The sequence below is a fragment of the Dipodomys merriami genome, unplaced genomic scaffold, assembly GCF_024711535.1.
Source record: "Dipodomys merriami isolate MVZ:Mamm:240054 unplaced genomic scaffold, mDipMer1.0.p SCAF_120, whole genome shotgun sequence".
NCBI lineage: Eukaryota > Metazoa > Chordata > Mammalia > Rodentia > Heteromyidae > Dipodomys > Dipodomys merriami.
In genome coordinates, this window is record NW_027202494.1 from 2540728 (window position 1) to 2568247 (window position 27520).

General features: G+C 51.1%; 1 protein-coding gene across 1 annotated transcript in view; it reads right to left on the reverse strand.

Annotated features, from left to right (window-relative positions):
- Positions 1-27296, reverse strand: part of LOC138823539 (cadherin-13) — a 711572-nt gene extending 684276 nt beyond the window's left edge. Inside the window, exon 1 of the mRNA XM_070016920.1 lies at positions 27151-27296. Within this exon, the coding sequence (XP_069873021.1) occupies positions 27151-27198 (48 nt within the window). The 5' untranslated portion in view covers positions 27199-27296. The remainder of the gene's footprint in view (positions 1-27150) is intronic.
- Positions 27297-27520: the final 224 nt, after the last annotated feature.

Sequence of the window (27520 nt, forward strand, 5' to 3'; positions counted from 1 at the left end):
CAGTTCGTGGACAGGGCCCGTCCCCTGTGCTCCTGTGGCTCTACTCCGGCATTCCCTTTTTGATGGCAGAGCCAGTTTTCCATTATTATGACCTATGCTTAGCCATGCCTATGTATGAGGTTTCTACTATGGAGACATTTTCCACAGGACTGATGGTAAATATTCAGATTCCTGGGCTGTGTAAAGGGAGAGAGGGGGCTAGGGTCGAATAAATTGAGTTAGCTAGATGCTGAAATCAGGTGATGCTGGATTTTTGAAGAAGTTGTCTCAATCTTTGGGAACCATTAGCAAATATATAAATCTTTCTCTTGGCATCATTGTCGGTGAAATGGGGACCATAATTTCTACCCTACCTCCCCGGTGACCTTCCTGTTCACAGCTGCTACAAGCCAGGCAAGCCTGCCAGGATGATTCACCATCATCACAAGACAATGTGGAATGACCTGGCTAACTTTGCCCAAAATAGACCAAGAAACCCCACCCTTAGGAATTCCCTTGGGGCAAATGTTTCTGAGTATCAAGTATATAATCACAGTAGCAGGATAGGACCATCATGCATTTAAAAAAAAAAGTTTATTCAATAGTTCCTTTGTTGACTATCTTCTTTATACCAGGCATTGGTCAGACAGACAGACAAAAATACTGGGAGCATAGTCAAATGAGAGAGACAACCGGGGCAAGCCACTGGGCACCCACCTTGTGATGGACAGGGTTCCTAGCTCTCGGGTGTTATTTAATTCTCACAAGTACCCTTTGGGTGGTGCCATTTTCCATATTTTTATTTTTATTTTTATTTTTTTTGGGGGGTCCGGTCGTGGTGCCTGAACTCTGGGCCTTGGCACTGTCCCTCAGCTCTTCAGCTCAAGGCTAGCACTCTACCACTTGAGCCACCTTCCCAGCCCTTCCATATTTTTAAAAACTCACATAGGCAAAGAGATCTTGCAACTCAACAACAAGAAATATGACAACCCTATTAAAAAATGAGCAAAAGATCTGAATAGATACTTCACCAATGAAAATATGCTTGTGTGGAATAAGCACATAAATGTTTGCCACCCCACATGCCTTTAAGGAGTTCCAAATTAAAATGACAATGAGATGCACTTAGAGAATTCAAGAGCTTGACCAATTAGAATGGCCAAAATCCAAAACCCTAATGACTAAATGTTGGTGAGGATACAGAACAATAGGAACTCTCATTTACTGTTGATGGCAATACATAGTGGTATAGCCACTATGTTTTATTCCATGGTTCAATAGCCCTGAAAGAAAAGGAGTGGTTTCTTAAAATCTTAAATAAACTTGTACTATATGATCCCCTAATTGTGTTCCTTGGTATTTAGCCAATTGAGTTGAAAATATAGTTTCATACAAAACCTGCTCATATAGCAATTTTATTCATAATTGTCCTAACTTGGAAACAACCAAGATGTCCTACAGTGGGTGAACGGCATACAAAACGATGGTACATCTAGACAATGGAATGTTATTCAGCACTAAAAAGAAATGAGTTTCCAAGCCATGAAGAGAAATGGCAGAACCTTACACGCACATTGCTGAAAGAAGCGAGTGTGGGAGGGCTACATTCTGTAGGATTACAGGGATAGAACATTCTAGAAAAGGCAAAAGTTAGAGAACAGTAAAGGATTAGTGGTTTTCAGTGTTACCAGGGAAGAAAAGGGTAAGTAGGCAGAGGACTTCGGGGACAGAAACTGTTCTGTATAATGTTGTAGTGGTTGGTATATTCATTTATCCAAAAGCACAGACAAAGTACCAAGAGTGAACCCTAATGTAAAGTATGGTCTCTGAGCAGTGATGTGCAAACGTAAGCTCACTGACTGTAGTAAATGTAACATACACACACATACACATGCATGCATACACACACACACACACACACACACACACACACACACACAATGCACCTAGATGATTTCACATGTACATACCATTCAAATACAACCAGCTACTTGCCTGCCCCTCTTCAGACACACTGAGCAGGCTGCCATTCTCTGTCCACTCTATAACTCTGAACCACTGATTTCTCTGTTTGAACACCCCTTCCCACCCCATACTGCCAGCCTGCCAGCTTTGTTTAAGTATCTACATCTTGATGCCCAATCCAAGCTCAGGTGTCATCCATTTACTGCTTACCTACTGATGCAACTGTTCTTCTCTGAACTCCCAAAGCAAAAGCAGAGCTCTTAGCCCAGCACCAGTGGCTCACACCTGTAATCCTAGCTACTCAGGAGGCTGAGATCTAAGGATCGCTGTTCAAAGCCAGCCCGGGCAGGAAAGTCCGTGAAACTCTTATCTCCAATAAACCACCAGAAAACCGGAAGTGGCGCTGTAGTTCAAGTGGTAGAGTTCTAGCCTTGAGCTGAAAAGCTAAGGGACAGGGCTCAGGCCCAGAGTTCAAGCCCCACAACTGACAAAAAAAAAAAGCAGAGTTCTTTCCCTGTAGCCCAGCCCTTAATGCTTTTTACATGGACTCTCTGCTTAATTCTCTGTCAAAGAGACAGAGAGATGCCGGGGCTCAGCCATGTGTCTGGATGGCCCCAGCCTCTTCTAGGCTCTGATACAAAGCAAGTACTCGCTGAACAACAAACTAAAAACATTAGAATAGCAAACTGCTACCTGAGGGCATCTCACTTTTTAATACTTCCTGTAAGTCTAGGTGACCTGGCTTGTGCCTAGCCTCAGTTTCCCCACTGTTAAAATGGAGAACAGCAATAATAATAGCAATGCTTATTTCGCCAGGTCGCTGAGGAGATAACATATGTACAATTAACATGTGTAAACGAGGAAGATGGAGACTGGGGAGAAAGTGAGCTTCTGCAGGCTGCTTCTAAGTCATCTTGGCTTCCTGAGCCTCACAGAGCAACAGATGAAGTCGCCATTTTGCCCTCTCCCCACCCCCAGTGGCTTCCCATCACTCTCAGAATAGCAAGCATGCCTTCCCCGGGGCCCATGTCTGTCTCTCTGATGTCATCTCCTGCCCTTGGTCCAGCCACTGTGGTCACTCACCATTTCCTGCCTAGACTTTACCCTTGCTTCTTGTTCTTCCTGGCTATCCTTTCTCTCACAAATCCACAAACCTCAGACAGGCTTGAGGTTTATCCCACCCCAATCCACAGGAGAATCTTCACCATCATCACCATCATCATCACCACCATCATTACCATCATCCTCTGCAGCACTTACTACTACCAGGCTTCTTTTCCTCTCTGCCTTTCCCTCTGAAACAATTTCTCCATGAAGACAGGGATTTGATTCTGGGCCCTGCTGTTTTTTGGTGCTTAGAACCACATCTGGAACACAGTAAGTTGAATGAATGCACCCATGTGTGAAAAGATGAACCCTCTAATATTGTGGAAAAAGAGGAAAATGATCTGGAATTTCCTTTGGGCTACTCCCACTCCTGATTCTTCAAGCTCACACTGAACCCCAAGTGTAGAAAGTGAGTAAGAGATCTAAGGCCAAGACTCAGTGGCTGCATGCGGTGGGCTGTGCTGCCTCATGTATGTGATGGGTCCCAGCATCTATCTTGATGCTATTGGAAGAAGCAAAGAAGAGAGCACTTAACTGTGGGCATGGCCCTTGCTGCCAGGTGTTCCCTGTGTTTCCTGTAGGCCGTGAGCCTGTTCTCAGCCCTCCATACTCCCTCCTGAATACAAACAGCCTTATTCCAGTCCGGCTCCTCACCCACGGCCCCTTCCCCGTGGATGTCTGCCCCCAAAATGAAGGTTGTCAAACACTTTAAATGTTATTAAATTGTCCAGTAAATGGGAATGCCCAAAGCAGAGAGCCAGTCAATCAGGATTATTCCAGAGCTTCAAAAAGACAGAAGGAAACCATTATTAGGTTTCAGAACATTGTGTTCCTTCTCCCACACAGCCTTTATCTAAATCTTCATTTAATTGGCAGCCTTCAGCACTGTCAGAATTGCATTCTGAAATCCATGAGAAGTTTTCAAACATTCACATAATGTTACATGCTTGGCTCAAAACTACTCAAGGGGAAAGAGTGATCGTTTCTGCAAAAGACTTGGGAAATGAATGCCTTATCACAGACATTACAAGAGCTGGGAAACTGACCTCTAAGCAAATGAGAGACCAATGCAGCCCAGCCCTGTCACTGAAGCCAAGCATGCCAGCCTGAGGTTTAAGGCAGGGAGAAGCAGGCCTGCTAGTTGCTCAGCTCCACAGGTGGTGTCCGGAGGGCAGGCATTGGTCTCTTCTTGCTCTGGGTGTCCAGATCCTCCTGCAAAACTCAGCGTACATCGTAAGTGCCACGCAGATGTTTGCGACTAGTAAAAATCTTTGTCTGTGTATAATAAAGGGCACTGGCTCTCTTTTGGAAGCCACAGTCATGGAATGACTCTAGGATTCCATTGTAATTCACGCAAGACCAACTTTCCTCTGGAGACTGGCCATGAGGGAAATTAGGCTTTAAAAAGTAGTCTGTTTAAATCAGAAAAGAAAAAACCCACAAGAATTCTAGGTAAAGTAAACCAATTAAATAGTTTTGACAGCCAACCTTCACAACAACTTCAGCTTCCAACACCTTTCTGCATCAGCTCATTTCCCAAGGTCTGTTATTTTTAAATGAAGAGCAGGACCAAAGGTCAGTTTCAGCCCCTGGAGCTGCTACTTATGGGCTGTAATCACAGCACAGACAGAACTTCACCTGTCCATCTTCAACCCAGGCGAATGGTTTTCCAGACCATCAATCAGGAGAGAAGACATAAAAAGAGCAGCCGGTAGCTTCCGGAACCCAGCTCTGCTCATCTCGTCATGACAAAAACCACAGACAGAATCCTGGCCTGGTTGAAAAAGATTTTTCTGAAAACAGATTTTCCTGTAACTCTCTGGGGCCTGGGTATCACCTTTAGCAGATCGGGATGGGAAGTGTTTTCAGAACATAAGACTGCAACTCCACAACCCCCAGAACCAAAGAGCTTCTTGGGAAAAGCCGTGATCTGAGGGTGTCCTGAGAATACTCAATGGCTGTGACAGGCGGAGGGTCGGCCGGCAAGCTGTTTTCAGAACAAAAATTAGGACTGTTGGCATTGAAAATGTCAGGCCCCAAGCTGTTCATGGGACCGGATGGAATTGGTCTTCCTAAGTTCTCGGTCGCCCGTGGTCTTCACCGCTGCAAAGAGGGAGCTGGCCAGAGCCCTGTCTCTAGCATCCGCGGGTCTCACTGTCAATACCACGGCCCATCTCAAATCTGACAGGCCCACAGCTGCAACCAGCCTTCGGATGCACTGCCATGAACCCACTTGGTCTTGTGTCTCCTGTTTGTAAAAGTGTTTCTAAAGACACGTGCTTAAAGCAGAGGGACTCTGGAAGGTGGCGTGGGAAGGCTTAGTCCAGCACTGCTGCCTACAGCTTCCTGCTCAGCTTGGTTCTCGTGGCTTTCCCCTGCGCCCCTCTCCTCCCATGGGGTCACCCACCAGGGTTGAGATGATGCACACCCAGCTCAGCCCAAGAGATGTGAATGAACACACGTGCTGGCCCGCATCCTACCCCGGTGCAATCACAGCACGGATTCGGGAGACCCAGTTCAAATCTGCTCTGGAGAAGACTGGTCTGAGGGCTCTGCATTCTCTCCAGCTCCCTGGTGGCTGGGTGGAGGTTGATGGAGACGCTAGACCAGCACCTGCCCCATAGCCATGCACTGCCCGGCCACCCAGAGAGGTTAACATATTCAGAGGCTCAGTTAGACGCAGTGTGTGTAAGCACTTAGCATGGTATCTGTATCAGAAATGCTTGTTGTTTGCTTTTTTTTTTTTTACTTATTATTAGACTGTCCATAAACTAATGATTATTGGAGCACCAAGGATGCCAGCTGTCCTTTGACTGACCATTAAAAGAAACTGGAGCTGCCATTGTCTCTCTGAACGGCCCCTGACCCCCTGTCAGCCAGGGAATGTGTCCATCAGTACTAGACCACCCTGCTCTGCTTCCCAAACCATGGAGGCATGCAAATCCAGCTGCTAGTGAAGGCCCATTAACAAAGGGGAAGGCTCTTTCTAGCCAGCAGAGCACACCTTTCCTGTGTCTCCTTCTAATTTTACAACTCACGTTGCGTCAAAGCATCCAAACTCGTCCTCGGGCACCAGACTGGCTTTTCCACCATGTCTGGTCAACCCTAGGGGGTGGCTTCCCCAGGAACCTGGCTCCTCAGGGAGGAGGGAAAGAGCAGGAAGAAGCAGGCTGGGCACGGAGGTGACTTTCTGGACGACAAGGCTCAAGCGATGGTCATTCCAGAGCAAGGCCAGCCGGAGAAAGATGCAAAGTTTCACCCCAACAGTAGGACTCGCTGGGGCCCAGCTAAACCCAAGTCGGAACCACCACCCTAGGGGCTGCAGTCTGAAGGCCAAGTGGCTGGGTTAATAAGGTTTTCAGGGCCACTCATGCCGAGCGTGCAGGACGCAGGCCTCTCCTAGCACCAATTAGAAAAGCATAAAACTTCCTGGAATGGGAAAGGGCACCGAGTTCACAGTGCTTGCTGGGATCCGATGGATCTTCACGGGCCCCCTCCGAGTGGACCGCGTTCTCGGCTGCCTGGCACCCAGCCAGCCGCTCGCCACTGCCTGGTAAACACCCTACAACTCTGCCTTAATGAGCAGCTTCTGTTTATTAATGGTCTCCTCAAAATGAAGGGCAAAAAAAGGAAAGAAAAGTGGAACCTAACACGCCTCATCTGTTGCACATTGCAGAAGGTTCGTTTCCAACCGACAAAGTTGCACACCGTGGCTACGCACCGTGTCTTGCACAAAATTAATTTTCTTCCATCAAAGATGTCTACTTTCTGTGGCGGGTAGCACAATGCTGGGGTGCTAGATGCAGTTTCTCGGGGAATATGCTCTTTTCTGTTATTATGTTCTTGTATTATCATTGTTGTTGTTGTTATCTTTAAGTAGTTGGACAGAGGAGTTACCATCCAATAAATCAGCTTATGAGAACAATGCATCTTAATCGCTGTTACCCTGTCATCAGTGAGGGAGAACGATGTCTTTGGGGAAAGAGGAGGTGGTACTGGGGTTTGAACTCAGGACCCTGCACTTGGTTGTATAGCTTGCTCGCTCAGCTGGCACTCTACCACTTGAGTCATGCCTCCAGCCTTGCCTTCTGAATTGGAGTCTCAAGTGTTTTCCTGCCTTGTCTGGTTTTAAACCCTGACCTTCTTGGATCTCAGCCTCCTGAGTAGCTGGGGTTGCAGGTATAAGTACTAGCATCTGGCTTACTTTAACTGTAGTTTGAATAGGCTTCCTCTTTGCTCAGTCTGCCCTGGACTGCAATCCTCCTATTTGTACTTCCCAGGTAGGTGGGATGAAAGATGCACAACACCACACTTATATTAGAGATAGACTCTCAAGAACTTTTGCCCAGGCTGGTCTCAAACCACGATACTACAGATCTTAGACTTCTGAGAAGCTAGGAATACTGGCGTGGACCACCATATCAGGCCTCAGGGAGCGCCATTGATCTATAGATCAAGGCTCCTTCCCAGGAAGTGGCGCTGATGGTGATCATCAAAGTCACAGGAGCCTGGCCCCATTTTGCCCTAGAATATGTCAAGTACTGTCCGACAATGTGTCATGCTTCAGTTTATCCTCCTGAGAGCCTCTTGCTGTACACGGTGGCAGTGTGAGGGAAAGACCATTACAAGATTATCAGAAGGACACTGGAGCTGACCCGTTCTAGACTTCCAGTTGTCCTCATTCTTCGTCAGTAATGACTTCTTTTTCCATTTTTCCTAGACCTCCTTTCTCCTCTCCTCCCCTTCCTATCTTACATCATCCCTCCTTCCTCTTATTGACTCTGTTCCTTAAACTCACACCTGTTATTAAACTTTCATATTCAATCATCTGACTAGTCGTTTTATAGGTTCCTCCCAAAATGTCCCGGCTCCTCAGTCTCCCAAAGTTGCCTAAGACTAATTTCTAGTACTTGACTGATATGACCTTCTTAAAGATGACAGTGGCCACTCTTTCTTCCTGAAAATCTAGTATTTTTCTTCTTTACTACCTTCTTTCAATACCACCTAATAGTATCTGTTGTTTCCTTCTTGAATTCCTTTTATCTACTTTAGCATTGTAACATCTAGTGCTATTCCTTTCTTACCTAGTTATCAATCTATTTCTCCATCTTCCTCTAACCATTCACTCATTTATTGATCTATCCAATCTCCCCTTTGTCCATGCTCCCATCTATCCATCCACCTGTCCATCCAACTGTCTACCTACCCCAAAACTGATTCATTCATCTTTCTAACTACCTACTGTTCCATCCATCCATCCATCTTCCCAGCCACCCATCTATCCATCTTTCCACCCACCCATTCAACCATCTTCCTACCCATCCATCCATCCATCCATCCATCCATCCATCCATCCATCCATCCATTCACAGAAGCTCAGATTCACTGTGAACTTGGGCAAGTGGCCTTATTTCCCTAATCTCTTATTACCTTGCTTGCAAAACAAGGATGAGGTCATTGTTAGGTTTAAATGAGAGAACAGACATAAAAAAACCTGGCTCGGATGTATTTAAAAGTGTATTTAAACCCGTATCTACCTGTTCTATTGAGAATTTTACCCCCTTAGCCTTAAAAGTCTTAGCCGCACTTCTGCTGCTGCTCTCTTCCTCCCTCATCATCTCATTGACTTCCAAGCCTCTCAAACTAATCTTTCCTCTCTGCTGGCTGTGACCTTTATTAGTTTGCAAGCTGGACTCTTGCCTTGGGCCTTCCTGATCCAATCCATCTTCCACACTGCCCCCAGATTCATTTCTCTGAAATAGTTTCCATTATATTATTTCCCTCCCAAAACCTCTACTGGATTCTCTACAATCTAGTTTTAGGGCCCCCCATTTCTTTTACTTTTTCAATTTTCTCCTATTTTTTCCCATTATAACTGTAATACAAGCACATCAATGGATATTTGTAAACTAGAGAGAAAAAAAATCATTCAGGATCCCCTTATAGGAACCAAAGGGCAGTCAGAAGGTTGACAGACGTCCTCCGGGCCCACCCTCCTTCCCAGGTGCGCAGGCTTGCTGTGCTCAGGAAGAACCCTACTCTCCCTCTCATTTACTGCCCAGTACTCATTTCCCACTTAGATGTTCTCCTGTCATTATGGTCTTCATAACCATCTTCTTTAGTGGCCGTGTAATATTCCACCGAGTCACTTAGCTGCTTTACTAGTGCTTGGAATTTAACCTATTTGTACAACATTTATCGCACCAAGCGCATGACAGCCGCTCGATAAGGGCTGGCAGTTATTGCTAGTTCCAATTTGTGCCATCACGTATAATACACAGGAGCATCGCTGCGCAGCTTTCTCAGTGCCGAGCCGTTTCCTTAACTTCTTAGCTACAGATTCCTGGTGCAGAGGGCACACTGCTCTTGTGCCTTTTGGTGCTGACCCCAGAAGACTCTCCTGGCTTCCTCTGGCCTCCCCCACACCCACGTCTCCTCTGGCCTTTCCGTAGAGGGCTGGCGCATCTGCTGATGGCGAGGTGCCACACCGCTCTGCGGAGCACTTTTTCGGAGCCCAAAGCATATCTGAAAGCAGCCTGGTGGTCTCAAAACCAATGTAACCTGGGGCAGCCCTCCCATCACACCCGCCAGACTGACACTGAAGTGGATATTCCACACTGCTTCCCCGAGGCCCCTGGGGATTCAGTCCAGGCACCTGCCGCAGTTACTGCGTGCACAACCAACCCTTTGCATGTCTTTGCCCTTGCCTGCCTCAGCTTCCCACCCCCAACAGTTTCCCCGGATCACTTCCCTAGTGAATTCACTGTGCTCCAATCCTCCTCTCAGAACTTGCTCTTGGGGAATCTCCCAATACCTAGTAGGTATCATTCATTGTCCGTATTTCATGGGTCTGGTATCTAAGACACAGAGAGGTTAAGCCACCAGTACATGAACACACAGCTTATGAGGCAGAACGGAATTCCAACTGTAATTCTACCTTCTTCCCATCTGCCAATTTCCTGGGCTCTTAATAGTCACGGTGCACTGCCAGACACTGCCTGCAGCCACCATAGGATCCCGTAGCTAGAATAACAGTGATGCTATTAATAACAGTCATCTTTGCAGCTCTGATCCAATTTCACACTACATTCACATTCACTGTCGCCCAGAGAAGCCCTCTTGTTGCCCCCAAACATGCCGCATTTCTGTCCCAAATTTGCATTCATGCTTCCCATGAGATGGTCACACTGTCTCTCTGGTTCTGCCTCTCCCCCTGCAGACTCGATCCCTTCTCTTCTTCTCTTCCTCTGCTCCACCCTCAACTGACATGCCTGACCCCTCTCTGACTCATGTGTAAATGGAATGTCCATAAGAACCACCTCACGGCGCTGATGGAGCGCGCCCAGCAATCCATGCTTTAGGAAAAGCTGGTCAGAGATAGCCATCTCTTCACACGAGGGCCTTGGCCTCCTGAACTCTCTCCTTACCACTGCCTAAGCCCCACTAGTAAGGACCATTTCCAGTAAGGAAGGACTGGTAAACTGAAAACCATAGGTCCAAAGAGTCAGAAAGGTTACTCAAAGCTTGTAAATAGGGCCCAAATGATTGGTGGCACATCCACTGAATCTGCTCCTGGGACAACGGCCACCTGAAGATAGCTTCTTCTTCTTGGTTCTGATGAGATGTCTCAGAACCAGTGGTGATGTCTCAGAACCAGTGACGATGTCTCAAATTCAGCAGTGATGTCCCAGAATCAGTGACGATGTCTCAGAACCAGTGACGATGTCTCAGAACCAGTGACGATGTCTCAGAACCAGTGACAACGTCTCAAAATCAGCAGTGATGTCCCAGAATCAGCAGCCATGTCCCAGAATCAGTGGTGATATCTCAGAACCAGTGACGATGTCTCAGAACCAGTGACGATGTCTCAAATTCAGCAGAGATGTCCCAGAATCAGTGACGATGTCTCAGAACCAATGGTGATGTCTCAGAACCAGTGATTATGTTTCAGAACCAGTGACAACGCCTCAAAATCAGCAGTGATGTCCCAGAATCAGCAGCCATGTCTCAGAACCAGTGACGTTGTCTCAGAACCAGTGACAATGTCTCAGAACCAGTAGCTAACTGGCCAAGTTTTGTCCACCAGGAATGCAAACAGCTTCTGTAGCAAAACACCTACCCCAACAATTTGGGCATTTCACATACTAAGTGAAACTCACTTAGTCAGCAAACTCACTCTACCATTTCTTGATTAAATTGCTCATAATGACCCTTGCTTTAAATGCCCTTTGAAATTTTCATTAACATCTCTCTATTTCCTCACAAAGGAATGGATTTCAGTTTAATTCACCTGGAATGCAGTCTTGCCTTCTGAACGCTCTCACCTGAATGGTGGCTTGCTGCCAGGCCTCTTTCACACAGACCCAACTTCACACCCTGCCTGCTCACACGAAGAACACGTCGAGACCACAGTAGCACAGGTGTGGTGTGAGCAGGACGTCTGTGTTGGGCCAATGTTTCTCAGCCTCAGCACTACTGACCTCTGGCTTGGGGTGGTTTGTGGTCACAGGCCTGACATGCTGATTGGAGAGTCTTGAATAACCTCCCCAGCCTCTGCCCACCAGACGCCAGTAGCCCCCTGCTCCCCTCACCCTGAGAACGGTCCCCTGTGGGCATGGCTGCCCCTGGTTGAGAACCACTGGTTCAGGCCACACTTCACGTGCAATCATCAGGTCAGGCATCAGGAAGGGAACTGACATTCAGCAGGGCACCAAAGAATTACTGTGGATAGGCTTCCTGCCTAGAAGCCATTCTGATGTTCCTTCAGGTTTGCAAACTCTGCAAACACTCATTTCTAGACCCACTTCCAGAGGCTCAAAACTTCGGTGGATCCGGGCTGGAGAGTGTGCTTTTCTGACAGACTAGCAGCTGTGGCTGACCCTGGGTGCTGGGCCTGCTGGAGGCCCAAGCTCGGAGATCCTTGCCTCCTGACAGCTTTTTGTTAAGCACCATGGGTATTCTGGGAATTACTACCTGGAGACCTAGTCTGGGTACTTGGGTGGGGCTGGGAGGCATGGTGAGGGCACATACTCCTTGGAACCTAACCACACGCTGAGAAACAGAGACGTCTTCAGTTCCTCCTTGCTCACTTCCTCTGGGTAACAGATTTCATATATGGTCAGTGTGTTCTTATTTTGTGGAACGCTCTGAAAATTCTGCAGTGGAAAAATTACCAGGAAAAGCACAGAGACCCGGCGGCTTTGCCTGGTCCCCTTGTCACCCAGGACACCAGATCTCTGTCAGAGCCCTTCCTCCTCCTCCCCTTCCCCTGAGGCTCTGAGGTTCTAGATCTGAGATGGTCAGTTCCTAGCCCTCTGCCCAGCTTAACTACGCCTGCCTGTCCAGGCCTCAGACCCAGGAAGGCACAGATAGTGCTTCAGCTTTGCCTTTACGCGGTCTCCACACCTCTGGCTGCAAACACAAGGACTGCCCTGGGCCTGGGCAAGAGAGGACCCCTTGGCTGCCCTTTCTTGTTGCACTGGGTATAGATCATGGCTTTGTCACTCTGCATTTAAACATGAAAGAAAAATCTAAGTAATTAACCCACAGATGAGGGCAGAGAGGAGCAAATTACATGGTGCAGGGGACTTGGGAATCAAAGGAGCCCGATTGGGACAGCGCGGCTGGAGGGGGTGGAGCGCCAGAGCTGGAGGATGAGCGGCTGTCAGGAGGCCTGGGCTGGGATCTCAGGTTGCCTTCTCATTACCGTGCCGTCAGACTCTCCAGCTGAACCAGCCAAGGGGTGCCCAACAGCCATGGTAATTTGGAAAAATCCTAAATCCTTCTAGAATCTGCTATCGACTTCAACATGGTGAAGAGTAGCGTGCCTCTCTCTCCTCCTCTTCTTTCTCTCCCTTTTCCCCTCCTTTTCTCCCTCTCTCCCTCCTTTGCTTTCTTGGTCCACTTACTACTTTTAAAAGTCAGCCACTCGAATGCATCTCCTCTTCCCACAGTCTCGGGGTTTACTGCCAGCCCTCCCACTCCCATATCAGAAATGTCCAGGAAGATTGAGACAAAGATGGTTCTAGAATCCACCTCACAAATCAGCAAAATGGAAGTGAAGAACCTGGCTTTGCTGCTAGTGGGTTGAAGTTACTTGCAGCTCTAGACCTCCTGGGTCGCTTTCCATGGATTGGACCGGGCGCGAGTCCAGGTGTGGCCAGCAGGACTGGGAGCCACGGCCCAGAATGGCTGCGTCGAAGTCTTGGCAGTGCCACTTGCCAGCCCCCAATTGTTCAGCGCCTTCCTCCCGTTCTCTGGTCTCTACGATGGGATGGGGGATGGCTAAAGGGCCCTTCTGTGGAGCAGCTTTGTCTAGAGAAGAAGAATGGCACCTCTCATGGTGAGTACCTGTAGAAAGGGCCATGTGAACTCAGAAATGGAGCAGGCAGCAGTCCTGAGCTTGGACTTCCTGCCCTAGGGCTGCCTGCTTAACTGCTTAGTAATAGCTGTACGGAGACAGCATTGGCACAATATAAAGCTCACTCTTAAATATACCCCTCTGTGGCTCTGAGTGTGCTCAGAATGTGGACAGGCGTGCAGGCACCACCACTCCAGTTACACGTTCCCCACCCACAAAGAACCCCACATCCGTCAGCAGTCACTCTGTGCCAGGAAACCACTGCTCGGCTGGGCCTCTGCCTCTTCCAGACAGCTCATCTGCTGCCTGAAATCATAAAGCAGGTAGAATTATCTGAACCCCAGCCCCAAAGCTGCATAGCTGTGTGACTGTTATCAGGAATACTGGGCTCCCTATCTGTGACATGGAGTTAGAATCACAGTAGATATTGGAAGTGTCATTAAGAGGGGTAAGCGGGCTGATTTGTGTGTCTACAGAATCCAGGTGAAGCCCCCCTCACAGCCACCGCCTCCAGGACCGCTGCTGGGATTCCGACACGCAGCTCCCCGGCTCAAGGCATGCCACTGGTAGGAACCCAGACTGAAGCAGAGCACAGCAGAGGAAGCAACTACTGCCGGGTGGGAGATGTAATGAAGAACCTCACTGAAGAGATACAGCGAACTTCTATCATATGCACATTTAACTAATGTAAACCCAGCTCTTCGACCAGGGAGAGACAGAGAAGAGAAAAGAACAATGTAAATACTGCAATTAAGTGCTGGAAAATTACATCTTGCATATATTGTTTATTATGCACTGTACATTACGGCATGCATTATACATCGTTCCACATTGATTACCACACGAGGCTGCATACACAAAACCATGTGCGCTGTGCTTTAATGGGCAACTTACAAAGATTTCAAGGTTAATGACAATTCTGTGTTTGCTTTGAACCCTGACTTTACAACCCAACCTCTGAGTAAAATTCAGCTCTACTGTATGTCAACAATCACAATTCACCATTATTCCAGATGAATGAAATCTACAACAACAGATGGGCAGAATCAACCAACAGCACGCAAGCCACAGAGCTGGGGGTTTCGCTGCAACTGCCTCCAACTGGCCAACATTCACTGGTCAAGAGCCATTTCTGCCCTCCTCAAGCTCACAGTCCCCTTTCAAAATCAAGCCGCAGAATCAGAGGGGCCATGAGTGGCAGAACTGGGCTAGGGAGCATGGGAGCCATCTCTCCTCCTACAGCCAGTAGGCAGAATAGGGAAAGGCTGGGGCCTCCCTCTGGCCCGGCCACCACTTAGCCTGCTCCATCATTCCTCACAGCCCTCATTGTCACCTGACAGACATTGTACATCCACCTAGTCACTTCACACCATCTCCTTCCCATCCAGTGTGCGAGCAAGATGCCTGGTTATGTCCATGTTCCTGGTCTAGAAGGACAGCAAGCCCTCCGCAGTAATGTGTGTTGACTAATGACTGAATGAGTGTATGAGGGTAATTTTCCAGATTCTCTGCTTTCCTCCTGTCTGCTGCTCCCGAAACTGCTACCATCCATTCCTCTGGCCTTGGCTTGCTGATCTATTAATCGTCTGAAAGTAGTAGGACTACATTCCACGTCAAAGAGGAGGCCCTGAGGTAGCTTCCCAGGGCTTTGGCATGCTGGTACCATCTAGTGGGAAAGAGAATATCTGCAGGTGGGTGCTCAACCAACATCAAAAGATTTCACACACACACACACACACACACACACACACACACACACACAGAGGCATGCACGCACGCACACACACACACCCTAACTCTTCTTGCTCTCCTGGGCTCTACTGAGGGATTTTCCAGGGACCCGAGTGTGTCAGGTGGAACCCCACGTCCATGCTGAGGGCACACGCTGAGCGTCCAGTGCCTGCCAGCCTCTCCGCTTTGCGGCTCAGGACCCCTCCAGGGTAATAGATGCTCCTCTGAGCCTCCAGCAACGGCTTGGCCTGGAAGCACGGAGTTAATGGTTGCAGCTGCCAAGGGGCTGATCCCGCAATGGAAGGTGGGCCCAGGGAGATCCACCCCACCCCTTGTCACTCAAAGGGAGAATTCTAAAGTGAGTTGTACAGAGTTTTCTTTTTTTTTCAGGGCGACCATGAGCCCTAATTTCTGTGGCCGTACCGGCGCCATCTTGATGACAGTCTTCACTGGCTTCTTTTTCTCATCTCACTCCACTTCTGAATGCCGGATTGCCTCTCGAGCCAGCCCTTGCCCCCAGCCCCATGTCTCTACCCCTGTTTGTGGGAACACAAGCCAAGCAACAGGGCTGAACACCGTGATGCCTGTGGGCAGTAAGAAAGCCTCAGGAATGCAGCCCAGACAACTACCATAGCAGCCACACTTTCAGATATTTTAGAGCTGGTCTAAGGACTACGAGCTCTAAATGACTACCAGCATCCTCACCTTGATGAGAGTTAACACCTATAATCCAGCGATATGTGTTCTAAAGAATTACTACAATTTTCATGGAAACAAAGGCCAAAGAAAATGCTGGTCTCTTTTCCTGACCTCTGCTCCACCCACCCACCTCTCCTTGTCCTAGTTTGACCAACTCATGAGGTAGCTAATGGTCAGGGTCAAGGCTCAGAAAACGATAGACCAAGGCCCAAACCCATCTCTGCCTATTTTTGGAAATGAAGCTTAATTGAAATGCAGCCTAGCCTATTTGATTTTACTTCTCTAGCAACTGTTATCCTACATGTTAGTCTACATTTGAATGACTACAAGAATGACTATATATTTACTGTATTGCCATTTTTTAAAAAGTCCATTTAAAATTACCTTCCCCTAACTTAAATAATTGCTAATAATATTTTAGATAAAATTTCAACAAAAAGAGTAAGGAACAAACAGACATTAACTGATACCACTTTATCAGTAAGGATAAAACTTTCCTTGATTTATTACCACCTTCATTTCACAAATGATAAGACATCTCCCTAAGAACTACAAAGATTACTGCACCAGAACAAAAGGTCCTCAGTCCGAGAAAGCATGGCAAACAAACTAAGAACCATCCTCCGTGTCCCTCAACGTTTTCTCACAGCTTTTCTCCAGGCCAAGTTATCACACTTGCTTACTCTCACTTTTATCTTTCTCCCTGTTAGATCATACACTCTCGGAGGGTGGTCAGGCGACCATGCTTCTCGCGGACACCCTCAGCTCCCACGCACCGACAGTCTGCCGAGGGAATGTCTTAGTCACCCATGACATGCACAGAGGGACGCACAGACGTCAGCCCACTGAGGGCAGCAGAAGGAGCCAGCAAGTTCGTGGGGGACCGGGCGTGTGAAGCTATGGGAATCTGGCACGCAAACAGCGTCTGTCCAGTGGAAGTTCTATGGGAACAGGCAGCATTGCTGCTCTATCCTGCTTGTCGAAGGGTGGCAGGCACTGTCAGAGCCTAGTGCTTGCTTAGTGAATGGCTACCTGACCAGACACACTTAAACTAAAAGGATTTATCACGAAAGTCTGTTTTGAGAAAACAGAGCTAAACTTCGAGTTAGATGCAGTCCGGTTGCAACACATTGCAAATTCCTGTGACTCCATTTGGCCATCGGCCATACAGTCGTTTTGCCTGGACTGGGGAAAACACCACCCACGATAGGGTGCAGGAGGTACTGGCACTGGGAGACACACAGAGCCCCGCAGAGGCAGGGACTGCGTGCACTGTGGAACTTCGGCTGAGCCACACCCAATCCGGGCCCTGCTGCTGGGCCATTCTTGCTGGGGTGGCTCTTCTTGCTGGGTGTGTGTGGGTTGTTTGGCCCTGGCCAAAAGCCAGACTCTGAGGCAAAGAACACTAAAAACCCTGGGCTAACCCAGTTCCGAAGACTGCTCCAGGTGCCCAGGCAGAAAGCGAAGACCCAGATCCACCTTTTAGAAACCAGAAACTCAAGAAACGAGGGCATCCCAGGCAGCCGTTCTGGCTTTGGGAAAAATCAGAGAACAAAACCAACAAAAGAGTGAATTGTTACATAATGGTGAAGTGATGGAGGACAGACTCGGAAGACGGAGGCTTTTTATACACTAGCACAACGTAGAAGGGAAGAAGCGTGCCCAGCAGGCGAAACACGTGGTTTCTCCGTGAACCTGAGGACCCTGGGCAAATAGGACTCAAACACCCACAGCTTGCCACCACCCACAAAACCTAGGGGAGAACAGTTATCTCTAGGGGCTGTGACAAGGATCTGAACTCGTGTACACAAGGGACACCTGCAGCTATGGAAAACTGTAGCTATCCTGAGGTAGTTAAGATAATCATAATAAGTAATAGGTACTCGTAACACTGGTGCGTGTACACACATGTGCTCACACCACCCTAACCAAGCCTCCAGGGACCAGCTGCTTGGCAGAAAACATCTAGAAGATCAAATGATTTTTATGAGGCATGAAAGCCCCAGGGGAACAATCTTTGGGGACCGATTAATATGAGAATCTCCCTGGGGAACAAACTTTATTTTTAACAGCCGTGCTTTTCAAATATGTACTCCCCACCCCTCCTGGCGTCACAGTGTACTCTCAACTTCCCAAGAGCACAATGCTCAAAAGTTAATACATCCGACATTTGTTAGGCCCCCTCACAGATGGCAGTCACGGGATGAGGTCCATATACACCCTTTTCACTCCTCACAAAACTTTTGAAGGGCAGGTATAGATATTTCCTTCCTTTACTTGTGTAAGCAAAGAGGGGAGACAGAAGAGCGGGCGATGAGTAACTTATGGCAGCCACACAAGCAGGCAAATGTCTGGGCCAGGGTTCAGACCCACGCGCAAAGCTTGGAGTTTCCTCAACTCTTTTAAGCAGACTGAGACCCCAGCTCCTCACCCTCCCACAGGCTCCAATTCCAGACCAGCTCCTTCCCTGTGCTAGGCAGGGTGCTGTGTCCAGCTCAGCACTCCCAGATTAGCAGCATTCTTGGCACTTGGTATGTATTTTAAAAAATAGGCGAAGAAAGAAGAAAACAGGGAAAAAGGAGCAGAGAAGAAAAGATGGAAAGGAGGGAGGATGGGGGAGGGAGGGAGGGAGGGAAGGAGGGAGGGAGGGTGGGGGAGAGAGAGAGAGAGAGAGAAAGGGAGGGAGGGAGGGAGGGAGAGAAGGTAGAAGAACATCAGGGAAGGGTGAGCCAGCAGCACCCCCTTTCTGTTATCTATATCAGCAACTATTTCCTATTGAACTATCACTAAATTCATAATTATTTCAGCAACTTATTTGCCTGTTTCTCACTAGACTATAAAAGCTGTGAGAACAGGGATTCTGCCCAGCCTGTTGGCCTCTGAGTTACCAAACACCTGTTCATAGTTAGTGACTGGCTGAAGCTATCAGAAACATGGTGTGTGTGTGTGCGTGCATGTGCGCGTGCATGCGCGTGTGCACACACACACACACCCCAGGCTCATATCCCTGCTCACACTTGCCTCCTCTGTGATCCCAGGCCCGTTCCACGAGTCCCCCGGCTTCTCCAGCTGTTGAAAGGGGATGACAACTGTTCATGAGCCCTCCTGAGCATGAATCGCTTAGTTGAAAGCCTGGCATATGGCAAAGTAAACCTCTTTGTGAAGGAAGCAACAAGAAAAGGAAGGAAAGACAGCAGAAAGGCAGGATAGGCTGGCTCAGAATCAATGCTACCAAGAATACACTGTTTTCACACATCAAACTCCATTCAGTGACTGAATCAAACTCACCAAACACTTTCACAGGGCCCACAGCAGAGTCGTGGATTCTGGGGTGATGGAGAAGATGTGGACACCTGTTTCCTTGAAGGTGACTGTGATCGTGACCATCTGTGAGCATCTTTACAGCAAACTAGGATTGTCTGGGTTTTAACACCATTTTGTCCATTTTGCAGATGAGAACAGGGAAGAACTTTGCTGTAGGTTACATCAAAGTAATGTGGCCTTTACTGGCTGCCCATTGCTCAGGCCCAAGTCTATGGTGTGCAGAGTCAGTTAATAGCTTCCTAGAGACCACTGCTAACCTGGCTGGAAGGGTAAAGCCACCCATAGTGAGGGTATTTACGTGGGAGTTAGAATCTTTTCGTCCAAGTGACCATTTGACGTAAGCACCACCATTTTAAAGGTAGCCGCCATCTTACAAGAAGCTAATTTTTGTTAAGTCACATCCTGTTACAAGAATTGTTATTCCCGGAGCTGGAGGAATGGCACAAGTAGTAGAGTACCAGCTGAGAAATAATTGTTTTTCTGACAAGTTCCTACCTAGGCCAGATGTCCTGATTTGGGTTGATTGCTTGGATAAACTTTCAGCCCCTTTCAAACTAGCCAGCTCTGCAAGATTGTGAACCTAAGTTCCAAACAATCAGAATAAAGAGCAGCAGCGTGTTAGTGATCAAAGCTGGGCAGAAGGCCTGCCCAGCGTGCTTGCTTGCTTACTTGGCTTCCTGACAAAGGCACACCCTTCTGCAGAAGTCAACTTTGTCTTCCCAGATTCCTTTTGAGTTGGTGCCCCAATATCACACAGTAATTTGCAAGCATCACAAATCATATGGCTATAGCTTGGTTTGGGTTTGGTGTGTGTGTGTGTAGGGGGGAGAGAGAGAGAGAGAGAGAGAGAGAGAGAGAGAGAGAGAGAGAGATCCAGTTGCTAAACATTTCCAGTATTGCTTGGCACCCAGCAGAATGTTCTGGTACTATTCTCAGAAGCATACGAGTCATGAACGCTATACTTGATAAGGTGAAATGAAGGCATGTTAGCATTTGCAAAGTGACTGCTGAATGTAGTCGATCATTATTTGCTTCATGTAAGAAATATTTCTAGTGCTGCTGATTGAATGTTCGAGAAATGATTAAAGGGCTTGGTACTGTTTCTCCCAATATCTTTTGCATAAAAAGTGTCAGAGATTGGTTTGTTACAGGGGCTGCACTCCAGTCACTCCATGCAAGGACAGTCCCAGCATGGACCGGGTCTGACAGCGCGGCGTAACGAGGCCCAGGCACCTCTGCAGCTCCACAGTCTAGCTAACACCCCATGATCATCCTCATAGGTCCTCCACTAAAGTCAAACACCTCAGCTTCTGTTTGAGCAATTGGTTCCTGACCATTAGAAGAGTTAGAGCCCTGCTTTACCCAGCCGTCTCTGAACCCAGCCGCCATCAGCCCTCCATGTGTCTGTCCCCTGCGCTCTCACCTGGGTGGGCACCCAGGGAGCGCCAGCCTCGCCGGGCTTCCCCTTCCGCTCATCCTCACTCCAGCCATGGCTGTGTGACCTCTTCAAAATGGAAATCTGACCGTGTCACTCCACACCCTCTCCTCCCCTTGTGACCTTCAATGGCTGCCAGTGCTCTGAGACAAACACCAAAATCCTCAAAGTGACCAACACCTCCTGCCCACCCCTCGGCACTACCTGGACCAGGCTCTTTCCGCCGGATATGCCTTCTGCCTGGGCTGCCTTGCCCACCCCCAGCCTGATGGCCTCTCGGCAAGGCCTCCCAAACCCTCTATCTGGATTTCACTCCTTTCTTATATTCATTCACTCACTGTTCATTCATTCATGCCTGCCGAGTGCCTAGTATGAGCCAGGAACTGTTGTGAGCCCTGGGGACACACCTACCCTCATGTCAGGCAGCTCTACGTGGCCCACAGGAGCGTATGTTTCAGTACAAGTGTAGGATAAAGCACAGACGCACACAGTGTGTAGAATGGCATGACCTCACACAACTGCCTTTCCTCCCTCCACAGTGGTTGTCTTGGTTTTAAATTATTCATTAATTGATATTGATCCCTCAGCTGCCAAGCTGAGCCCCAAGAGAGCAGAGCCAGAGCCTGCCTGCCTTATTAGCAGCTGGACTCTGACGCACAGATGGCATATGTGCCATGCCTGCCTATCGGAGGTCCGCCATGGCTGCCCGAGACGTTTGCCGAGGCCGTGTGGCCCCAGGTGAACTTCCCAGGGCACAGGAGGGACCGTGCCAAGGGCAGGAGCCCCTCACCCCAGCCCTTTGGGGAGTCTCCTGCTGTCTGTCTGGTTGTAATTTTGAGTAAGGTCAGGAGCCGGCTAACTTTTTCTGTAAAGGGCTGCGGAGTACATATTTCAGGGCTTGGGAGCCAGACGCTCTTTCCTCTGTTTTCATAGCACCCGTTACATAAATGAACAGGCGTGGCTATGATCCAATAGAGCTATTTATACAACAGGCTACCGGCCATAACTTGCAACTCCTGAGGTTGATGGCCTAGGCCGCCCACTACTGTGGCAGGTGAAAGGGAGCCCGTATAGCCCCCGTCAGCCGCAGGCCAATTGGTGGGGTCCAGCAACCCTCTGCAGACCCTACACTGACCCACCAAGCAGCAGAGGGAGAGACAAATCCAGGGACCCAAGCTCAAGGCTTTGCATCAACCACATCCTTCCTCAATCACACTACACGCAAAAGCAGTTCCTGGCCCCTGGGGGGGGGGGGGGGGAGACCATGGCTGAGGTACTCTGGGGCAGGGACAGCGGCGGCCACATTCCTTCGAAGGTCCCTGGGCCCCGGCAGAGCTGAACTCATTTCCGGCCCGGCCTGGCCCTGCCCAGGCATGTGGTAGAGCAGCAGCTGCGCCCCCCTCCCCAGCCCAGCGGGGTTCTGCTGGGAGACACAGGGTCTTTGTGCCTGTGCAGAAGATCGGTGGCTCTTGTCGGTGTCTCTGAAATGAGACACGACATGTCAAAACGTGCCTGTTGCTAATGTTAATTTTCAGGGATTTGACTTCTGTGGGCAACTGGCAGCAGAGACATATCCATCTGAGAGGCGTCTGTGGTTCTATTTCCCCAGACCCTCAGGGTCTGTAGCTGTGGAACACATGGGTCCGCTGGGTCTCACCTGCTGCTGGGGGAGGAGGCAGCCAGATTCGTGCAGCCCACTTCCAGGGCTAAGAACATCCATGGTAGTCTTAACACTGGATATAGAACCACAGTGGGTGTTGTTATATATAACATATATTATATGGTCCAAGCTCTAGGACAGCAGCGCAGGTGACGGTACCCAGGCATAAGATGCCCTGGGACCGTGCCGTCACGAAACTTCCCCATGGAGTTACAAAGGCTGACTGCTAGCTCGGTGCCACAGCAGCCCTTGAAAGGCCAAGCACGGGGAGTCACCACAGTATGTGATGACGGTTACCCTGTGAGTGAGCTATGCTCGTGATGACGGTGCCAGATGCACGGTACTCCACGGGCAGTGATGGCTCTTGGCCGAGCACTACCGACATGCAGGGTGGGAGGGTCTGGGGGACACGCAGTGATCCTGGAGTGTCTGAGCTGCTGATACATGATGGCCTTTAGGTAATCTGATAGTCCAGGACCCAGAGCTGCAGTGTTCCTCGTCTGGATGTAATTACTGCACACGAAGCGACAAGCTGCGAGCGGTTCCCCACGGTACTGAGGGTACAGATCTCCCGCAGTGTCACAGCCCCTGGTCACACTGCTCCTCCAACGAAGTGTGTTTGTACCACAGGCATCAGAAAGAAGCTAGCCTGTCCTTCCCGCGGCCACCACTGAGGAACTCACTGAGCCCATCTGACCAGGGCTGAAGAGACCCAAAGTCATGCGGCTATAGGGGCAAAGTGGTAAAATCGGGGAGTCCAGTGGGATGGGTGTGGTAGACAGTGGTGGAGGCTATGATAATACACATAAGTCTAATGCTGGGGTGAGGGGAGTGTTAGTTCAACTCCAACCAAGTGGACCAGGTGGGAATGCAGGTCTTTTGTCAGACCTCTTGATTTTTTTTTCTTAAGAAACATGAGAAACCTGGGTTGTTTTTTAATGTTTAATTTCTTACTTTTCAAAAGCTTTAGGCCAAAAAAGTTGTTCCATGGGCTAACATTGGCCGGCGGCTGCCACTGTGCAACCTCTCTGCGAAGCAAGAGTTTCTGTGCTGAAACAGAGAACACCAAACTGACAACCTGTGACCCAGCCTGCTAAGCCAAAGGGCAGTCCGTCCTTTTCCACCAACCCTGGCTAGATGCACACTCCCAGTCTGAAATGTCATCTCTTCTCTCCCTGGCCTCCCTATTGCTGCCTCTGCCTCTGGGGTGAGAGAATGACTTCCCCCCTAGACCAAGGACATGGCGACCACAGGGGCCTGTCAGGGTGCACGGGATGCTGTGGCCCAGCCAGACGCTGTGGCCGCAGAGCAGACCGGCCGCAGGGAGCGGAACTGGCAGCGTCCCTTCAGAGGGCCAGATTCACGCAGGCATGTGGACACCTTGCTGACAGCTAAATGGAAGCAATGTCCAAACCACTGGTCACTTGATTTGATTCTGCCCAGCCGATTATTATAATTGGATGACAGATGGATGCTTGCCTCTCCTTTTCAACTGGTGTTGGAGCGAGGAGGCACTGGCGCCTGCTTCTCTCTTCCGGGTAGATAACTAATTGGGAAGATTACCTCCTTTCATAAGCAGAATGGTTCCTGCCCTGTAGCTGCCTAAAGAAGAAAGGCCAGTCCAACTGAAGTCCAATGCCAGGAGATCTCAGAGCTCCCCTGCATTCCACACTGTATTGTGTACTGGAGCCTTGGAAATTTTTCTTGCTCTAATATGTTGAGGGCTTGCAGAGTTGAAGAATAAATGAGAACAGAACCAGAACAAGGAGGGTGAAGGAAAAAGAGAAAGAAGGAAAGATACTCTCAGGGAAAAAAAAATTAAAAAACCAATGACAGGATTTCTCCTTTGGGGGAGCATGTAGCAAATAACCTGGAATACGGAGAATGGTTCTGTTTTGATGGAGCCGCTCCACTGAAGTTCTCTAAAAATACGAGCTGGAGATTCAGAATTTCGTAATGCTGTGAATGGAGCCCTCTTCTGGAGAAACTTTTCAACAGGTATGGAAACAAGACCAAAACACAGTGCGCCAAGCACGTGCCCCTGCCCATGTCTAGGAGCACCGTGGGGGAGTATTCAGGATATTTACATGATATGACTACCATTCAAATAGGAATCAGATCCATAATTTGTCTCTCCTTACCTTCCAAAAGGGAGAAATTATCTGGACTCCCCAAGCAACAGTATTTGGGGAGGAAAAGAAAGGGAGATGTTTTCAAGCACCTGGCTATACTTTCACCTGGGAGTCAGCCTCAGGCAGAGGGGCTGTTTATCCACCCAAATGCCAGTTCCTCCCATCATGCACTCACTGGGCATGTTGGTTTGGGCTATTTTTCTGTAACACACAGAGGATACTTTCAGGAGGAAACGGGTTTTATCAGGCGAAAAACCAAGGCTAAAGATAGGAAAGGGGAAGGAGGGAGAACAGGAGAGAATGGCCAAGAGAACTTTTGAGGCTTTCAGTAGAACAGACCGTGGAGCTGCGGAAAGCCAGATCACAGTCTACTAAGTCACTTTTGGGAGGTAATAAAAACATAAATATGTTCAGTCATGTGACCTCTATCACTTTGATTCCTCTCACCACTTACATCTCTGTTTCCCCCAGACTTCTGGAAGGTTATAAATTGCCACATGGTACTGGGGCATCCTCTACCCCTCCTGCGTCTCCTCTCTGACCAAAAAGGCTCAGGAAATAAACCACTGCTCTTAAAATGCACATGGATAGAAGATACGAGATCTCACAAAATCCTAAAAATCAAGGTTCTGAAGTCAGCTCTTCCCAGGCAGATCTCAGTATTTCCACGGCTGACTGTGAGGCTCTCCAGACCTGAACCACTCCCTAAAATCCTAATTCCTGGAGGATGACTCACGCGGTGTTAGAAGCTCGGGGCTAGTCCTCAGTGCTCCCGCTGCGGGGCAGAGAACCACATTTACAGTGGATTTTCTAGCTCGTGCCTCTCTTAATTTGTTTCCCATCCACTACCGTAGCCAAATTTCAGAAACCACTTCTGGAATCGTCTTTTCCAAAATACTCCAGGGGAAAGGAGAGGTGCCTAGGGTTCCTCTTGGCCAGCTTCCGGCTGTTAAAATTCCTAAGGTCCTGCCCAAATGCCAAAAAGCCAACTTCGTCCATGAGCTCGCAGGGCGGGCGGCGTGGCCAGCCGGGCGCGGGCCTCTCCACCGCAGTGGGAGACGCGCCCAGGCCGGCCCGGGCACCACCGGGCTTGATTGCACTGCGTTCCCCTTCCTCCGTGTTCCCTGCCTCAGGAAAGTTTCGGCTTTGCTGTTGACCGCCAGGCTCTGGGGTTCGGTCCCTGGCTCCGGGGCGGCTGGCCGGAGCAGCACATGGACTCCGGCCGGAGGGGAGCTCCCCTGCGCCCCCGCGGGCCCGCTGCGCCTGCCCGGAGGTGGGAGCCGCCCTGATCACGCCCGTGGGGCCGCGAGGGAACTAACGTCCTCTGGACGGGCCATTCGCGCCTGGCTTCGCACCTGCGGAGGCGCCGCCCCAGGGGCGCCCGCCTGGCTTGTCTCCTTCCCAGGAGGGACAACTGTGGGCAGGCCTGGGATGGGAGCCGAGGTGGAAAGACACCAAGAGAGCCGGGGACCTACAGAAAAGGGCCCGTAAGAGAGTCAGGGCCACGACGCCAGGCCCCCCGGACCCCCCGGGCCGGCCTCCGGGGAACGCGCCCAGGCCCACGGCGTCCGAGCTGAGCCGCCCGCGTGGGGCGTCGGGGCGCGGCGGGGCTGTCCACGCCGGCCTCGCCATCTGGGGCAGGCGCGGCGCCTGGTCGCGGGCAGCGCGGGGTGACGGCGGCGCTGGCTCCGCGTCCGGGAGTCCGGGGCCGGGCCTCGGCCGCCCGCACCCGACGCCGCCGCCCGGGTCGGGGCCTTTCCGGGGTGCTGCTGGCTCACGTTCGGGGACGTGGCGGGCTCGGGACCGGGCCCCGGACTCCGCTGCTGTCATCCCCAACTCGCACACGCGCCTCTTCCTCGTGCGCCCAACTCCACGCCCGTCCTCCCCCCGGGCGCGGCGCTCCTCCCCGCTCCCCCCCCTCCTCTCCGCCGCCCCGGCCCGCGTCCAGCCGCTGGCGGCGGCTCAGTGCGCCCGGGCGGGCTGGGCGTGCCCCTCCGCGCCCCGAGCCTCCGGCCGGGCCCCGCGCCGCCTCTCCGCGCACAAACTTCGGTCCGGGCCGCGGCGGGGACCGCCCTGGTGGCCGCCGCGGCGGGAGGGCTCACGGGCAGCCGCAGCCGGGCGGGCCCGGCTTCAACTTTTCCCCGCGCTCCGCGCCACCCGCCCGGGGAAGGCGGCGGAGGCGACCGCCGGGCTCCGGCCGGACAGTGGGGGCGCGGGCCGGCCCGGGGTCTGGGAGGCGGGCGCCCCCGGGCGCGGGCGCGGGTCTGGGAGGCGGGCGCCCCCGGGTGCGGGCGCGGGTCTGGGAGGCGGGCGCCCCCGGGTGCGGGCGCGGGCGCGGCCGGGCGCCGGCGCCGTGAGCGACAGCGGCAGCCGGGCTGCGGCGCGGGGCCGGCGCCCCGGGAAGTCGGCGGTGCCCGGCTGGGCCCGGCCTCTCCACGCCGGGCAGCCCGCGAGCCGGCCCCGAGACTCGGGGGCTCGCGTGGTCTCCAACTGAGTCTCCCCGCAGCGCGGGAGCCTCCGGAGGCGGGGGAGGCGGAGGGGGCGCCCCGAAGTTCGCTCCCCCCCACGAGAACGGGGTCCCCGCGAGCGAGAGGGGCTCGCAGCGGCGTCCTCCTGCCCCGGAGCGCGCGCACACCCGCGCACGCCCGCGACCCCCGAGGCCAGCGGGAGCGGGCGGCCGCCCCCCCCCCCGGACCCGCGGGGCCGGGGTCACCTCCGCGCCCGGCCCGGCCGGCCCCCGGTGCGGCCCCTTCCCTACCTGGGACAGCAGGGCGCCCGCCAGGAGCAGCGGCGCTGGCGGCTGCATGGTGCCGACTAGACGCGGCCGGCGGCGGCGGCGCTCTGCCTCACGCGCGCCGCTGCACTGAGCATGTTCTCCGTGGGAGCCGGGCTTTGAGGGGCGGCCGCGCCTCGCCAGCCAGCCAACTTCCCGAGTGGATCAGCGGCAGCATCGGGAAAGCATTGGGCAGAGGCTGATGACCAGGACCAATGGCTTCGCGCGACGGATTCCTTCCAATGGCTCTGCGCGCGGAGCCGGCGAGCCCTCGCCGAGGGGGGGGCGCACCCCGCTTCTGCGGGCCGGTGGGGTCCGGCTCACGAACCCCGCGGGCAGGGCCGGCCGCGTCCAC